The following is a 17,998-nucleotide window of genomic DNA, read 5'->3' on the forward strand; positions in this document are numbered from 1 at the left end:
TCAATATGAGATTCTGTAATGTATAAACAACAAAAGTATATATGTTTTGCATTCAAGTATTCGTCTGTGGTTAAAAGCATTTGGATTAGTGTTCCTGGATCTGCTTAATAATATTTGTCCTCTAGTCAGATCTGTATTGTATCATCAGTTTGTCCTGTGAACTGTGTAGATGTTTAAATGCAGATGCACAGATTATTCATGTTGACAAATGGATTGTCATGATTCAAATAAATAAAATGAACAAATATTGGTTGGAAAACAAATGATTGTGGCTCAGTCGATCACTTTTTAAACACTGAAAATTTTCACAGGAGAGATTTCTTTAAGTGTAACTGGTATGAAAATGGCATGTAGTGGAATTCAAGCCCAGTTTTCTTTTTGTTTGTTTCCTGTTATTACAGACAGGAAAAGCAAAGTACATTGGGCGCATTCATGTTTGAGCTTTTGTACATGGCACAGGGACACACCCAGTCCTTTCTTTTCTGAGTCCCTGTCAGTACAGTACTATTCTACATACAAGACAGAAGTACAAAAATAGAAACACCTAAAAGAAACCGTGATTCTATGTGTTTATGTTCCATCGAGAATCTGACCAAGTGAGACGAATTTGATTAGATTTTCTGGCTTTTGGTAAATCTAACCTTATGGCAGGTCAGGGTTTTTTTTTTTTTTTTGGTTAGAGTGTCAGGGATTAGCAGGTGTTGAACAGGTAAGTACTGTGAGATCTTAAATTTCACTCCTCCCAAGAGTATAGAAAAACCATGTATGGTCTTGGCTCGAGATGGAACGTAACTGCTTCTAGAAAGTTCTGAAGGTTTATCAGACACAAGTTTTCATTTAATAAAGGTTACTAGTATGACTCTGGCTGAAGCAGTACTGAATAAGCTGCAGTCATGGAAAGAATCGATTTCTTCCAGCACTGAGACTGAACAAGATGAGAAAGACAGAGAGACTTATGTAAGTGCCTCATGCTAACTGGGAGTTGGGTTTTACCTTTATTTTAGGTGATTTCTACGGAAGCGTATTGCATTCACTTGAGGGGAAAAAATCTACTCTGTTTTTCTGAATTAATGACTTAATTATCTCAAAATTATGAGAATTTTTTTTTCTTGAAATAAACTGTATTTGCTGTTTTCCTGACTTAATTATCTCAGAATTATGAGATCATTTTTCATAAAAAAAAATTAATTGTTCTGTTTTTCTGAATTAATGAGATCCCTCAAAATCCTGCCAGGAGCTATATTTTAGGTGGATTGCATGGAAGTAAATGTCCCGCCTTTCAAGTTTAAGGGATCTTGTTAATTCAGAAAACCAGTGCAAAATAATTTTTTTCATTAAGATTATTCTCATAATTCTGAGATAATTAACTCATTAATTCATAAAAATAGAGTGAAAAAAATTTATCTCATAATTTTGAGACGATTAAGTGGTTAATTCAGAAAAACAGAGCAAAAAACTTTTTATGCATGAAAAATTATCTCATAATTCTGAGATAATTAAGTCATTAATTCAGAAAAACAGAGTAGATTTTTTTCCTCAAGTGAATGCAATATGCTTCCGTAGATTTCTGAGTATGGTGAAGGAAAAAATGCATTAGTATTGTAATCAGATGTAAAAAAAAATAATAATAATAAAAAAAATGGTAGTTCAACTTCAACAAACCAGTGTAATTTGTTGGAATGTATTTTATTGAAGATTAAACAGGATACATGACAGACTGAAGTGTTAATCAGTACATAATACATACATGTTTTTGCATGTTCTCGTCCATCCGTTCATTTTTTTTATTTTTGCCCTAAGTAGCTAGACTAGCTGCACTAAATTGCCCCTAGGTGTGGCAGTATGTGCACGGTGCCCTGCAAAGGACTAACAACCTAAACATGCAACATGCATGGACATACTGTGTATAAATATTTGTATAATCAGTATTCATTATGACATTATATTATTATTAGAATCATCATCATTATCATCCCATGCTGTGAGTTACATTTCCAGCAGAATTATAATACTTAGAACTGGTTCTGTTATTGTTCATGAATGTGAGAGCAAGTGTGTCATTATAGGCTAACATTACTATTTATTTATCATCCTTCATTTGGGGAACAAATGGACATTACAATCTGTGATTAGAGGACATTATTCAACTTGCTGTTCCCTGAGCTGAACTCGGGGGAAAAAAGGTTTTAAATTTAAAGCATCAACATGATGGAACAGCTTATAGCAACACTTAAACACTTACTGTGATCCTTTCACTAGCTGAATTTATGACACATAAATAACTTAGTGTATAGCCATATTGGAATTTGCTTCTGTTTTTTCTTTTAGCTGATTCCACTCTATTTTAAAAGTCATGATGTATAGATTTTTTTTAAATAAATTTTTTACTTACCTCAAGTTTGATTTATTATTAAAAATTGTTTATTTTCCAGAAATGATTCTGCTTTCCTAGAATTCTGAATGATATATACATATATAAATATATATACCGCCCCCCTTGAACTGGGTTTGTTTTTTTTAAGTTCCTATCATTAAGTCAAGACAGTATAGTTTCTCCCCTACACGTATCCTTCATGGAAGAAACCGTCACACCCTGTAGGCTTCATTATATGTGATGTTGTAATGTTCTCTTTTCTTTAATAGAACCATACAGGAATCTCTCTGACCACAAAGCTGTGCTACGCTGTTGGGGGAATTCCATATCAGGCAACAAACATTGCTTTGGGCTTCTCCTTCCAGATATTTTTACTGGATGTAGTGCAAGTAAGAAAAGTATCCTCTCAAACGTTGACCCTTCTTAGCATTGTTTTATAAACCGAAAGCCATTCTATGTTCACTTGTTTATTCCTGTCTCATAACATTCTACATTCTCTCTGACGGTCTGTTGCCAAAAACTGTTTTTCAGCTCATTGCTTCCCGAAATCGCTGGAATGGTTTTGCATTTATTATTTATGAACAGCTGCTAAAAGCTGTGATGTGATGAAGTCAAACAATGGTGTGGAGTATATGTGGACTATGGTTTCCCTCTTCCACTAAAGCAGTATTTTAAAAAAAAATTGATACTGATTATTCAAGAACTCGTTTTTTTTAATCATAGGAGAAATATCCATTATAAAATCCAAATCGAACATTTATATGCTGGTTTCATATATTTTGTAAATACATTTTTTCCATTAAGGCTCATCAATGTCCAATTTTCAGACATCTATACAAGTAAATTTGATGGAACTGAATTAACTCAAATGTCCATAGTTGATAGGAAGCCTACAGTAACACAAATGTGGACTCTTTACAGCCGTGGTGAGCAGAAAAGCATCTTAGAGCAAGTAACACTTCAAACCTTGTAGCTTTTTTAAAGCTTGTCATATTGTTTTGGTCCCCTGTGCATCATCACTACCTTGAATTTATGATAGTAAAACCCGATGTAGATTTGTCTGACCAGGACATGTTTGAGGAAAGTGAATCCAAGGATTAGACATTTTGACAATATTGAATAAATGTTGAGGGGCATGGTGGCTTAGTGGGTAGCACGTTCGCCTCACACCTCCAGGGTTGGGGGTTCGATTCCCACCTCCGCCTTGTGTGTGTGGAGTTTGCATGTTTTCCCCGTGCCTCGGGGGTTTCCTCCGGGTACTCCGGTTTCCTCCCCCGGTCCAAAGACATGCATGGTAGGTTGATGGGCATCTCTGGAAAATTGTCCGTATTGTGTGATTGCGTGAGTGAATGAGAGTGTGTGTGTGCCCTGCGATGGGTTGGCACTCCGTCCAGGGTGTATCCTGCCTTGATGCCCGATGACGCCTGGGATAGGCACAGGCTCCCCGTGACCCGAGAAGTTCGGATAAGCGGTAGAAAATGAGTGAGTGAATAAATGTTGGGGGGCTTGGTGGCTTAGTGGTTAGCATGTTTGCCTCACACCTCCAGGGTTGGGGGTTTGATTCCCACCTCCGCCTTGTGTGTGTGGAGTTTGCATGTTTTCCCCGTGCCTCGGGGGTTTCCTCCGGGTACTCCGGTTTCCTCCACCGGTCCAAAGACATGCATGGTAGGTTGATGGGCATCTCTGGAAAATTGTCCGGAGTGTGTGTGCCCTGCGATGGATTGGCACTCCGTCCAGGGTGTATCCTGCCTTGATGCCCAATGATGTCTGAGATAGGCACAGGCTCCCTGTGACCCGAGAAGTTCGGATAAGCGGTAGAAAATGAATGAATGAATGAATAAATGTTTTCGGACATTTTGACAGACATTGATAGATCTTATTGGTTTACATAATCATGTAATAATATTCCACTATATATTCTAATCATAAATCATTTTATGATTAGTGTAAATAAACATTTAATATCACATCTTACACTTATACTAGGTTGTTGGTCAGAAGGTTGGGGTTCCATCCCCAGCACCACCAAACTGCCACTACGGGACCTTCGAGAAAGACACTTGACCTTGTGCTCAGACCTTGTGCTCAGCTTCCTAACAAGCTGGAAAATGCAAAGAAAAGAATTTAGTTGCACTGTAATTTACACAAATTTTCTGAAATTAAATAGACTTAAAATGAACTTACACTTCATTTTGTGCAGGAGAATATGTACAAGATTCACATTCTCTATCACATACTCACTTTTCCAAACCTCCTCAAACCTCAGAGGAGTATCTATCTCGTTTAGTCTAACTACTTACTCAGACTGGATTCAAAAACATTTATGAGCCTCTGAGGGCCTGTGCAATACTTAATCATCCACATTTATTCTGTGGTGTGAAAAGATGTAGAACAGTAAGCGGCTCAAATTGTTTTGACTGCTGATGGTAAATTATTGCTGATTGAAATGTGGGCAAACATCAGCTAACTAGCTAGCATAAGTTAAAGGTTTGCTAGCATGTTAACTTACAATTTAATAATATTCCCCTATTAATGTGCTAAAATGTGCTAGCTGTTGTATCACATGACCAAGATTTTTTAAGTTTTTTTTTTAATTATTACTACTATTGGTATTTTATAGAATTGCTAAACATGAAGTGTACAAGCAGCTAATCACTCTTTAAACATGACTACAAGAAGAAATCATTTAAACAGTAGTTGTTGTTCCCAGTAGCATTTGGGTAGGAATTGTATTCATCTTCCCATCTTTCCATCAAAAGAAAAAATTATACAGTACAAATACTGGTGCTGGTAAAAGGACTCCAATTTAAACATCACTGCATTCTGGACTTTACTGGACAAATGTAGTTGAAATGTTCGGTGTTTGTTCTTTATTCTCTTTATCTGTGTCTTTTTATAGATGGAGGCATTCTATGTCTCTCTGATCTTGTTTGTCACTCGGGTATGGGACGCAGTAACCGACCCTCTCATTGGGTACCTGGTGAGCAGGAGTGGGCGAACCCCAGTAGGCAAGCTCCTCCCTTGGTGGGTGGGGATTTAGATGGAGAGTTTTCAACAAAATTCTGTGTTAGACTTTCATTCTGAACAGTTAAACTTCTATGCTGAAGATCTGTCATCTATGTTATTGTTGGGCTGTGTTCATGTTATAACAGTCTCTTGTGTCCCTTAGGTCAGTTTTGTCCATGCCACTGAGCATTCTGTCTTATGTCTTCCTCTGGTTCATCCCACATGCTGCAGACAGCTCCTCGGTTGTTGTGCCCTGGTACCTCATCATCAGCTGTCTCTTCGAGACTCTAATGAGTGTATGACCTTCTCTACATCACATTTAATTCTTGGTATCTTTAAAGAAAGTGACCAAAATAAATAAATTGAGAAAAAAGTGTCTGGCTTTTGTATATATTTTATTCTCTGCTAAAGCATGTTTGCCTCACACCTCTAGGATTTGTATGTTTGTGTGGAACTTGTATGTTTCCTACCCCAGTCAAAGGCATGTGTATTTTGTGAATGTATGTGTGAGTGATAGTGCCCTGAGATGGCTTGTCACCCTGTCCCGAATGTCCCCTGCCTTGTCCCTTGTGATAGACGTTCCCAATGACTGTGTGTAGGATAAGTGCTTCAGAAAATAGATGGTTGGATGACTAGACTAGTATATTATTGTATTTCTATAAAATGAAAAGGAGTTGCCTTCTGAGTGCCTTTTTATGATTGTAATATATGTTGAACTGAACTGAACAATAATGTGATTAATATTCAAAGTGGAGAAACTTTCCAAAAGAGCGAAAGCCCTTTTAGATGTTTCACCTTGTTGGAAGGAGTCTCCGGTATCAGTGCTTTGTAGCAGTCAGACGTAAAATAATAGTTTTCAAAGACAGGAAATTCTTCTGGGTGGAGGGTTTTGAGGTTTCCTGCTTGCCTTCTAAGTTGTAGTTTTTTAAATGGCCTTCAAGAAAGAGAAATCTAAAGAGGCTGTAGTGGGCTGGAGGAATTTGGTTGATCATATCACACAAATTAATCAATGATTATTTTCCTCTAACAATACGTTCAGTCTGATTTTATTCCTCATCTGCAATCTAAACTTTGAAGTCTCGCATCTTGACCACTGTTCATATAATCACATCCTGTTGTCTCTGCAGTGCTATCATGTCCCATATATGTCACTTAATATGTTTCTGGGAGGAAGCAAGAGGGACAGAGATTCAGCTACGGCTTACAGTAAGAGCTTTTCAGACACTGTACTGGGTTTTAGGCTGGGTTTCCAATCCAATGGATATCTGATAGCAGATGGAATGAAATGGTTAAGAGTGAATTTCCATAGTTTAACAGCTTGGATCTCTGTCTTTCTCTTTCTCTCACTCTCACAGGAATGAGTGCGGAGGTGTTGTCGATGCTGCTGGCTGCTGTGATGCAGGGGCAGGTGTTGAGAGTGTACAACGCAGAAAGAGAGAACTCCTGCATGGACACGGATAATAATGTTGAGCTCACATTCACCACACCGTCTCCCTCCGTTGCTTCTCTACAGAACACGGTATAACTACTGAACACACACTCGCACCATAGTGCATACAAAAAGCAACAATAGACTTCAATCACTAGACTATATGCATAACTTCTAATGTCAGATATCACATAATGCAGTTGCATCTGGTGCATGTATCAGATCCCATCCTTTTCTATGTTAAATTTATATACAATTATATACAAAGTGTATATTTATATATATAATTTGAGTGATAGTTTTATTTTGATTTTTTTTATCTGAAGTTGCTCTACTCTCATCATCTAGTTTCCTGGTGTGGTTTCACTGGTAGCAACGTTAGTAAGATATCTACACGCACTTCATAGTTAGCTATAGATTTAACAGCAAGTTCCTAGACCTTGTCTTGTTTCAATACAAATTAAATGTTCCTGCTGCAAATAAAAATGGCAAGAAAATTAATGTCAATGTTAGTAGGTGGGATTTGGGTATTTGGGGAGAAACGTGTGACTGTCCATTATTTCCATTTGTAGTTGCCCCAGATCTCCTTGTGAAATCAAGAACCCTTAAGGTTCCTTCTGGTTCACATTTTCCAAAATCCCCCCCAAAAACACGGTTTTATGTAAGATCCAGAGGTTTCCCCTTTCAGACTGGATTCCACATTATTCAGGAGCTGAGAACCCACAACTCTTCAAATAACCCTGTGTCAGTCCACAGCTTTGTTTCGGTCGGCTCCCTAGTTTGTGAATAAGTATATTGCGTACACGAGTTGGGGCACTGGTAAGTGTCTCACTACACTACTGGACACTGTTGACTCAATTTTCAGCAATGTTTTAATTTCCTCATCAATCAATGTAAAAACCCAAACACAAAGTATTTCATTTTAATTGTCATATAAATTTGTGAGCTTAATCACTGGTTTTGTCATTGTACTTTAAACAAGATTGTATGCTAGCTTGAGTTGTTTTTTAAACAAACTGTATATAGAATTTCAAATAATGCCATTTCCAGTAAGGGAACGTAGTGAGCCATGATTCATTTTGCATTGATTTTTTTTAGGGATCGAATGTTCTAGTGGACTGAAAGGATTTTGTGATTGTGAGAGACAGCCCTTAAAATGATCGACTCCCGGATCAGTGCTCTGACTATTGAACTAGGGAGTTGATTGAGACGCATCTCACATCCCACTATTCTGTCACTGTTTATTTTTTTAAGTGCATTGCAAAGAGTTTCATTTCTCCACACTACAGCAATTTCTCACATGTACATTTTCTCTGCTTAGGAATATATTTAATGCCATGCTACTGTAGTTCCACTAAATTATTCAGTTCCCAGCTTTAAACATTTGTTAGTTTAACAGACTCCTGTTTCTTTCACTTAAGCATTAAAAATTAAGCTTGCTGTAACTGTTAATAACCACAAAGTCAGCCAACCTTAGACTTGTCGTTTTAGAAATCCTACAGTTTCACCTCTGTTTCTAACAGCATCTGCCATACAAGTCCCTGTGTGAGTTTTTACTACAGAAAAAATAATAATAGTATATTAGTCTATTATAATATAATATAATAATATTAGAAGGAGTGTATTAATATAACCCTGGCCCTCAGAGCTACTGCTTAGAGATAATCAATCAGAATCGAGCATTCAGAAGTGCTAGAGACTAGAGCTTTCTTTTCCCTCCAAAGTGTTTATTATCCATGCCTTATCTGTGGTCAACACTGCTGTAGGAAGGATATTTTTAGTTGGTGGACTGTATCTCAACCCTGTAGTGACAAAAACCCCAGCAAAGATGCTGTACCAACATGTCATTATCACTGATGTGCTGTGAATCAATCACCTCCGATGATGCACTCTTTCCACACATGCATGGACAAATTTTGCATATCAGTCGGTGGACTGCTGAGAAGGTTATTTATGTGTGTGTGTAGTAAGTGTGTGTGTTCCTCATCAGCAAGCGGCCTTCATGACTTCAGCTCTGTTCCTGTGCGCTCTCTTCTTCCTCTGCTGTATGGTGCTCTTTCTGGGAGTGAGAGAACAAAGTGGTTAGTGTGCTATTCACAATTCTGAGGTATTTCATCTTACTGTCTCTGACAATGTCTCGCAGGTCATCCTTTCATGTGGTCATGTAAAACAACCAGCTTAATATTCATGCAGCAAAGTCACTTTCTGTTTGCATTAAAGATTGCTGCTTGTTTTGCCCATCTGAAACTGTGCTTTATTTAGGGTCTGCAGATATTGAGATAGAGAGATGCTCGTCATGCCTTGCTGATCTGAAGAAACTGGTTGGCCAGGTCTCGTATCAGCGACTGGTCCTTGGCTTCCTGTTCACCTCTATTGCTTTCCAGGTCAGGGCATTTGCACAAGCAGATCAGAGTAGTAGTAGTAGTGTAGTAGTCCATGGATGGAGCTGCATATGCTACTAAATAACAATAGTAATGAGATTATAACATAATAATTAATAAGTAAATCATTGCAGAAGTTTTACTGATGTTTGCGTTTAAGTATTATAGCATACAGCCATGACATCAAATTATTCAAAATAAAACACATGGGATTCAGTAGTAATAGCTAAGGAGTAGCTATCAAGTATTGTTCAAATCTTTAATCACTATATTTCAATACATTTCCCCCTCATTTTAATGTATTTTGAGATACAAGCCAGGAAATTACTAGCCACCCTCTTTCACACAAATGACCTCCTAGACACCATTTATTGGTTAGGGTCTATATGATTGACAGGAGAGACAATATCACCATCCCTCACAATACATGTAATAAGAGTGAGAATTTCCTTACACAGATTTCCTTACACATAACATTACCTCATATAAGAACTTTCATTTGACACTTTATTGGAACTGTCACCTTTCAGATGGCTTTAGGAAACTTTGCTTTGTTCTGCATCCATGTGGCAGGATTGGGAGCTCAGTTCCAGTATCTCATGTTGGCTATATTGGTAAGTGTCAATGAGCTTCCATCCATTTTCCACACTGCTTATCATACTGGGTCGCGTGTAACCTGGAGCCTATGCAACGTGACACTGGCCATAAACCAGGTTACACCCTGGACAGGATGCCAGACTATCCCAGGGCTGAACAGCACACACAATAACATACTATGGAAATTTAGTGATGCCAATCAGCCTACAGTGCATGCCTTTGGACTGGTGGAGGAAACCCAGAGGAAACCCCCAAGGAATGGGGAGAACATGCAAACTTCACACGGAAGGCATTGAACCCCAACCCTGGAGGTGTGAGGCAAATGTGTCACTTGTGTATACTGTAATTCCCGAATGCAGTCTGCTTGTTGCTAACAGTTTGTCAACTGCATACAGTAAGTGGGAAATACAGCATCATATCGAACTGAGCAAGTATTGTCTGGATCTTTTTAGCGGTTATATACTGTATTAAGGAATGTACCAAGCACAAAAGTGTACCAAAAAAGTTACAAGCAGAAACCATTTCTTTGGGAGTGAAACTCAGAAAGCTCAATGAAAAATTGCTCCTACAATGAAAATGTTCTTGCAAAGGAATAAAAAACTGTCCTGTCATAAGTTATATTATAAAGGACAGTTGTGAACATCAGCAACATTTATCTGCCTATGGATTGTGCTCCCAGGAATTAACAGCAATAAACAGCAGAAAATACAGTGCAACAAACAAACTGCAGCAGGATCAGACAGTGACAGTAGACACATATTACACAGACGAGAAACAGACATTACAACAGCATTTATGATTACCCAGAGATAAGCTATGAGACCAGACAAGAAGATATGGTGTCAGTGTGTGCAAACTGCAATGCTAAAATTTTGTGGTGGTTCTGTAAGAGTTGCCATGGACAGTGACTGCTGAGTCACTGGATAGAGTCTGGAAAACAAACTGTGAAGGAGATGATGGACCCGTTACATGAAGTGAAGTCTGCATTAACATTTCCCGACTATCTGAGTGTATTTCATCACAGAAATCCATGCAAATTGTGGAAGATTTTACTTCAGAATAAAAATAATTACATATCAATATTTTGAGCTGAGGGCTTGATTCTCTTCATTCTCGCATTCTTCTCATGATACAGGGGTTTCCTCTGAGGACTCTGGTGTCCTCCCCAATCTAAAGACATGCATTGTGTCTCTAAATTGTTTGTAGTGTTTGAATGATGTGTACACTTCGCAATCCATCCATGGTGTTCCCCTCTTTGTGCCCTGAGCCTCTGAGACAGACTCCAGACTCACGCTTGACCCTGTGTAGAATAAGTGGAATATAATAAACTGTAATAAAACTGATATAAACTGTAAATGTTGTTATGTGGTTGTATTTTTGTTGTCTCTAGGTTTCCGCTACAGTATCAGTGCCATTGTGGCAGATGATTCTATTGAGGTTGGGAAAGAAGAAAACTCTCTTTATCGGCCTACCTGTGAGTTCAAACTCTTTAGTTCTGATGACATGGAAGAGTTTTTTTAATTGCAGGAAAGGCAAATTGATGCTGAAAGAGGAGAAATGGTTAACAACAATGCTGCTGTTTACTGCTGTAAATTATTTTGATTATTATTTTATATTACACATTGATTAATTTATTGTACTGTTTCAGATTTCCGTTCCTTTTTGGCTTGACATACAGTATGTCTCCACATCAATAACTCTCATTATTTTTCAACAGCTTTTTATTCCTGTTATGATAGTCCTAGTGTCTGTCTCTGAAAACTTCGCTGTCTACATGATCATGTGCCTTCTGGTTGGCACCAGTGTAGCTACGCTCCTCTTGTTACCATGGTGTGTATAGCCAAAGATCTAGTCAACATTCCTCGACTTTATTCGTTTCTTTTAACCAGAGCAGTGAGCTACTTTTAAATTGGAATGTTGTGTTCAATTATCAATTAAGTGCTTCTGTTCAGGCCTTTGTCAAACTGTTTGAATGCATCTTGCATTGACGTAATAAAAATTGGATATTAAAGCCATCCAGTGAAGCATTCTTAATGCTGGTAAAAACCTGAAGCTGGTGGTCTTGCATCCTGATCTTAGCAAAACAATAATCTAATAGTAATCTTGTAATTGAAGACTACAGTGAGACAAATGCATGCTTAACATAAATGATCTGATGATATCATTATGAATATGGATCACGTGTATGTTTCTGGAGGTCCATGTTGCCAGACGTGGTGGATGAGTTCATGGTTGCAAACCCTTGCTGCAAGGCGATGGAGCCGTTGTTTTTCTCCTGCTCCTGCTTCTGTAACAAGCTCGGCGGAGGCCTCTCTGCTGGCATATCCACCATGACACTACAGTGAGTCATCACACACACACACACACACACACACACACACACACACACACACACACACACACACACACACACACACAGCAGTACAGTAGCAGGCTTGTTTAAAGGGACAGTCAGGCTCTTTTTCCATTTGGTGAGGCTCAAGTAAGTGTACTAGTGTTTCTCAGTTTCTGATCAAGGCAAGGCAGATAATCTCCCTCGTATACAAGGAATGAATGGAAACATAGTTTTTCCCCACAGTTATTAAACTAGTAAGAAATACAATATCAAACCTTGTAAGCAGTAGGGAACTACATGAGTCTGCATGAGTGTGTCAGTATAAACACTACAACAGTACATTTCACATTCTGTTCCTCAAAGCCTGACAGGTTATAAAACAGGAGCATGCAGCCACAGCGGAGGAGTTATCTTGGCATTACGCCTGCTTTTGGCACCGATTCCCATCGTCCTATTGCTGGTCGGTCTGGTCTTCTTCTATCTCTACCCCATCAATGAGATGCAGCACCTGAGCCTTCAGAAAGACCAAAAAGAAACAAGGTAATGAAATGGTGTTATGGCTATGCTTCATCACAATGGGTTGGCATGTAAATGTTCAAATACTGGTTCTGTCTACAGACTACACACAGATGTTAGACAATCAAGGGCTCTACAAGTACACAATAGTCTCTGTGACAAACAGAACAAAAACCACAGCTAGCCAGAATTGTTGATACATGTCCAGAGACATGTCTTGTACAGTTATAATGAAAGTTAACTACATGACTTGTAGATTAATTAAATATATTTTTAATTGAGGTTAAATTTAGCTAGCAACTATATACAAAAATGTATGCTGCCAGCTACCTTTATTTAGACTAAAGAGCTAGTTATATCCATTCAGTTTGAAATCAGAAAGAATGGCATCTTTAAAGGTGAAGTTCAGCTTTCAACAATAAAGATCTTAGGGTGAGACGAGCATGAGAAGCAATCCTGCCAAAACTGCTCAAGTCTTACTGACTTTCCAACACAAGAGCACTACAAAAATAATTATGGTTACTGGTAACAAATGAGCACGGATTCGTCTGAGTAAAAATAGTCACAATCCTGCAAAGGATAAATTATACATTTTTAGGGCAACTTTTACATATATGTGGGACTATATGTGTAAACATATACTTACTTACGTACAATATACGTATGCGACTGCCTCAACAAGTACCTATAGATTTCCAATAGATCTGACTGTTTTATCTGTTTATGAATCCAAATTCCAGTCCGTTTTTGCACGTGATACAGCTGTGATGAAGACGGATTTGTTTTTTCTTCATAAAAAAAAATCGGCAGTATTTGTTTAAGCATACTTGAGTCCGTAGCTATGCCTTTATTTACACTGAAAAGTTAAGTTCTTAGTGGTTCTGAGTGTTTTCTGTTCATGTCTACACAGGGTCAAGTCCCAGATGCTTCCAAATAATCAGGACATCAAACTACAACAACGCATGTCTAGCACAATATCTACTTCCCAGCCAGGAGGTTTTGCTTCAACAAGCTTTCCAGATAAAAATAGTAGCTTAGACTGCACCTCTGAGCGGCCATTTTATAAACCAAAATGGAGGTCAATAAGCAACATGCCTGTATTTCAAATTAGCACACGACAGTCTTCACTGTACAGTAATGAGACATGCTCAAAGAAAGACGTAGTTACATGGGTGTAATTTAAAAGTGATTTGTTGACAGGAAAGTGAGGAAATCATGTTCAAAATTAGACTGGGCTTCTGCTCAGTGCTCTATAGACAGGGTTATCAGTATGAAAGGATTTGGTTTGTTGAATTCAGTCAGATTTATGTTAAGCCTGCATTTAATTATAATGTATACAATATAATAATAAATATAACATTTAAAAACATGTCTACACACTTAACAGCCACTTTATTAGGAACACCTATACACCTGCTCATTCATGTAATTTTCCAAGCAATCATTTAACCAGTCAAACTGTCCTGTGATCTGTGCTCATATTTAATGCTGCAAGTCTCCATTCAGTGTACTATTAAGTTGCCACTATTAGTTCATCAGCAATGAACTTCAGTGGCCCAACTATCATTTCACTTATGAAATCTAGAGGAAGATTTGGTTTGCATATACATTTCACCATGGTATATATGTATCATATCGTACAAGATGAAGGAGAAGCAGTGTGTGCTGTACTGTGTTCATTCGCATTGGTAATCACTGACAAATCACTATTTGTCACTCCCTATTTGCATAAAGTTATAATTTTCTGAACTTTGTTGCATTGCTGTACACACACACATCCAGTCACTCTGTTGCTCATTTCGCCCGTTCTCATTGCATATCAAAAATCTACTGTCACTTTTTCTGCTGTAACGTAACATCAGACTCCTGTTCTTGACTGACAGAACCTAATGCTATATTTTGTTCTTGCTGTAGCCAGTATCCAGCTGAGGCTACACTTGGAACTATTTTCATTGATGGAGCAAAAATAAACAAAATATTTTTCAAACTGTCTAAAATATCACTGTGTTCATTTCCTGTTCATAGAACTGTTGTATTGTACTGAATATCAACACAACGGTGATTCGGCTGTAAGTAAACTCTATTGCTTGTGCGATATTGCTTAAGCAACAACCAATTTATTTGTAGGTGAATGATAAACAAATTGAAAACATGCTGCTACATAAGAAAGGAAATATTGATATGGGGAAGCTTTCTGTAAAGAAATGTTCATGTAACCTTTATGAAGGAGTGTCCAGTGTCAGCACTTTGTATTGGTAGGTAAGATTTGTTTAATTACAGAAGCAACTGTAAAGAAAATTGGCTGTGTCCTAAATCACGGGTGACAGCAGGACAAATTGTGTAGCCTTAATAGTACGTCACCTATAGTAGTTTTGGTAATAGACGTGGAGATATCTACAAAATGAAAATCATTCTTCCCTAAACTGTTGTCACTAAGCTGGAAGCACACAGTTGTACAGGATGTCATTGCATCCTGTAGCTTTACAATTCCTTTCACTTGAACTAAGAGGTTCAAACCTGAAAACAAGTTTCATGTAGACATGGTTTGCCAAGGTTGAAATGAAAGAACACAGCCCCCACTGAACACCATGGGGATGGGAAACAGAGACTAATCTTTTTGTAGCTGAATGAACAGAAATCAACACAGCCACGCTTCAAAATTTAAGAAAAAATCTCTCCAGAAGAGCAGAGTTTATTATACCAATAAAGGGGGAATACATCTGAAATTGGATTTTTAAAATACACATATAGGTGAAGGTCAGGTGTCTATAAACTGTTTTCCATAGATAGATAGATAGATAGATAGATAGATAGATAGATAGATAGATAGATAGATAGATAGATAGATAGATAGATAGATAGACATCAGATAGATAGATAGATAGATAGATAGATAGATAGATAGATAGATAGATAGATAGATAGATAGATAGATAGATAGATAGACAGACAGACTTTATTAATAGGTAAAGTACTATTGTTGACACTGGTTGGTACAGTTGAATTTGATTTGGGATTAATCCTTTTCCTCTCTGCTTGTAATTAAATCAAGGCGTGTGACTGCACATTCATTGTTTTGTTTACTCATTATTTTAATTGGAAATGAAGTTCCTCCTTTGTCCACTAGGGCGGTAGCTGGCCAGAAGTGAGAGAGAGTCTATATCCAGAATCTTTATAACAGAGCGCATTTTGTACCGAGAATCAAGACCAATAAACACCACACCAGGATGGGAGTCGAGGTCGAAACGATAACACCCGGGGACGGTAAAAGCACCATTTTCGTTAGTTGTAAACATTAAGCTACACATATGCGCTATTAGTAATGGATTTTGTTTAATGCTTTCGGTTCTCTGAGGTTTTCTACACCTCGGCTGGTTTAGCATTACTAGCAGAATGGCTACCGCCTAGTTAGCTAACAAGCTCGGACCGAAAAATATCGCAGAGACTAAATTTATATTATTTTCATCCCTTTTTCCAGGAAGCACTTTCCCCAAAAAAGGACAGACGTGTGTCGTGCACTATGTTGGTAAGTAAAAAAAAATAAAAAGGTAAAAGAACCCTCGGTTGTGTGAAATCTCGCTGAACTTCTAGCTAAATTCCGTTAGCCTCTTTGCTAACTCAGACAGGATGCTGCATTAACAATAGGCCGATTTTTTTTTACAGGTTATGAAAATGTAAAATTATGTCTTAAAGGGTTTGGTGTGACGGATTTGTTTTTATTGTTTTAATTAAGGCAGAAACACGATCATTTGTACTAAGTCCAAAACGCCTTTTTACGTTTAAACGGTTAATTTTTTTTTTTTTCGACGAAGGAAAATCCTTGATTATTTTTTTTATGTCGAGCCGTTTGGTGGACGAGTCGAGTGACCGAACTTCGAGCGGTTTGGTTATGTTGTAAAAGAAAAACGTCGATAATGTCAGTAGTTTGTGTAAACGCTCCCAGTCAGTTATTAGTGCTTCGTTTGACGTGTTTCAGTCTCGCGCTCCATCCGTGTGCTGTCATGGCGCGTCTTTGTGGCACGCGCCGTTATTTCCGATTAGGGATAAGCCTTATTTATGCATTTATTTATTTATTTATTTATTTTAAACGATGTTCTTTCCACAATAGGATCTCTGACGAACGGTCACACGTTTGACTCCTCCCGGGACCGAGGCAAGCCCTTCAAATTCAAGATCGGGAAGCAGGAAGTAATCCGTGGTTGGGATGAAGGAGTGGCGCAGGTACCGGCGATTAAACCTTCACGTGAACTTTCAGCCATGTTCAGATCACAGCATTACCTTATAGACACACTGATCTGATTTAATGCATATCACTTCACCCAATGATATGCACCACTTTGCTTTGCAGATGAGTGTAGGCCAGCGTGCTAAGCTGACTTGCACCCCTGACTTTGCTTATGGGAGCAAAGGCCACCCTGGCATCATCCCTCCCAACGCTACACTTGTATTCGATGTGGAGCTTCTTGGCTTGGAGTAACAGCACTGCAGTTCTTCTCAGGTTTTTCCCTATTCGTACTTTCAGGGTGAGTTTGAGACCACCAGGTAATGTATTGCAATATACATACAATAGAGTGATATTTTGCAAAACTGGTGGTCTGTCTGTTTATATAGAACGTATCAGATGGGAATTTGTTTAAAGAATAGAAGAAGAAAAAATAGGCACTTATCTAGGTGGTCTACTTTGCCTTGCTTGGTTGTGCAAAAGTTCCACTGAATGCAGGGATCATTTTGATTCATTTATCTGAGCATTAATCTGAGAGAGAGCTTACTCTTTATCTTGCATCTTAACCAGGCTTTAGTAATTACTTTAACAGGCTCTTGGATTAGACTGTCTAATCTTTACTGATGTGTTTTCTAAAGCACCCCTCGCATCCCTCCTTTCTTTTGCAGGTCAACCTTTTTTGGGGAACATGGCCTCCTGCACGTGATCCTTGAAAGGGGCTAGTGTTAGCTACACCACTTAGCTTAGCTCTGTCATCCATTTGTATATTTTGTTACCTTTTTATTCCTTTCCTGTTGAACATGTTCATCAATATGCTCTCACCCACTGGATGCTCACTATAAAACCCCTTCTTTTTAACCCCTTTTCTCCTGCTTTTTCTTTTGTATTTGATTTCTGTAAACACGTTCACTTCAACAGGGCTTTGGCTGAGCTGGTAGTCTGTATTCTGGTGGGGAAATTTGGCTAATTATGAAATGATAAACTACTTGAAAATAAACATTGTTTATAAAAAGACAAAGCTGTGTTTGATTTCATTCAGCGCAAAAGACACTTTGCCTCTCTTTATTATTGTGATCCGCAAGCCATGTTGAGTTTGGCAGCGTGATTGAGCAGCAAAGATTACGTACTCTTGACAGCT

At 38.1% G+C, this 17,998-nt stretch overlaps 2 protein-coding genes and 1 long non-coding RNA gene across 5 annotated transcripts; 2 read left to right on the forward strand and 1 right to left on the reverse strand.

The window, feature by feature from the left end:
* Nucleotides 1-359: 359 nt before the first annotated feature.
* mfsd2al2 (major facilitator superfamily domain containing 2a-like 2) lies at nt 360-15,032 on the forward strand. Its single transcript, XM_047799708.1, has 14 exons — nt 360-957; nt 2,644-2,763; nt 5,274-5,398; nt 5,544-5,676; nt 6,508-6,586; nt 6,736-6,899; nt 8,800-8,890; nt 9,072-9,193; nt 9,721-9,804; nt 11,178-11,261; nt 11,505-11,617; nt 11,985-12,128; nt 12,486-12,662; nt 13,549-15,032. The coding sequence occupies exons 1-14, from the start codon at nt 856-858 to the stop codon at nt 13,814-13,816; spliced, it is 1,806 nt and encodes a 601-aa protein (XP_047655664.1). The 5' UTR covers nt 360-855; the 3' UTR covers nt 13,817-15,032.
* Nucleotides 6,894-12,491, reverse strand: LOC125138490. 2 transcript variants are annotated; one of them, XR_007137662.1, is made up of 4 exons: nt 11,969-12,491; nt 11,260-11,330; nt 9,714-11,087; nt 6,894-9,264 (listed from the first exon to the last, which is right to left on the reverse strand). It is a non-coding gene; the product is annotated as an uncharacterized LOC125138490 (long non-coding RNA). The 2 variants fall into 2 exon arrangements; XR_007137661.1 differs by having other exon boundaries at nt 6,894-9,267.
* A 721-nt stretch (nt 15,033-15,753) lies between the features above and the next one.
* fkbp1aa (FKBP prolyl isomerase 1Aa) lies at nt 15,754-17,878 on the forward strand. Of its 2 annotated transcripts, none has more exons than XM_027167091.2 (5): nt 15,754-15,902; nt 16,117-16,164; nt 16,747-16,859; nt 16,987-17,136; nt 17,529-17,878. In XM_027167091.2, the coding sequence occupies exons 1-4, from the start codon at nt 15,866-15,868 to the stop codon at nt 17,113-17,115; spliced, it is 327 nt and encodes a 108-aa protein (XP_027022892.1). In that variant the 5' UTR covers nt 15,754-15,865; the 3' UTR covers nt 17,116-17,136; nt 17,529-17,878. The 2 variants fall into 2 exon arrangements, with proteins under 2 accessions (XP_027022892.1, XP_027022891.1); XM_027167090.2 differs by having other exon boundaries at nt 15,755-15,902; nt 16,987-17,161.
* The last annotated feature ends 120 nt before the right edge of the window (nt 17,879-17,998 follow it).

Source organism: Tachysurus fulvidraco, chromosome 14 (assembly GCF_022655615.1).
Source record: "Tachysurus fulvidraco isolate hzauxx_2018 chromosome 14, HZAU_PFXX_2.0, whole genome shotgun sequence".
NCBI classification, from domain to species: Eukaryota; Metazoa; Chordata; class Actinopteri; order Siluriformes; family Bagridae; genus Tachysurus; species Tachysurus fulvidraco.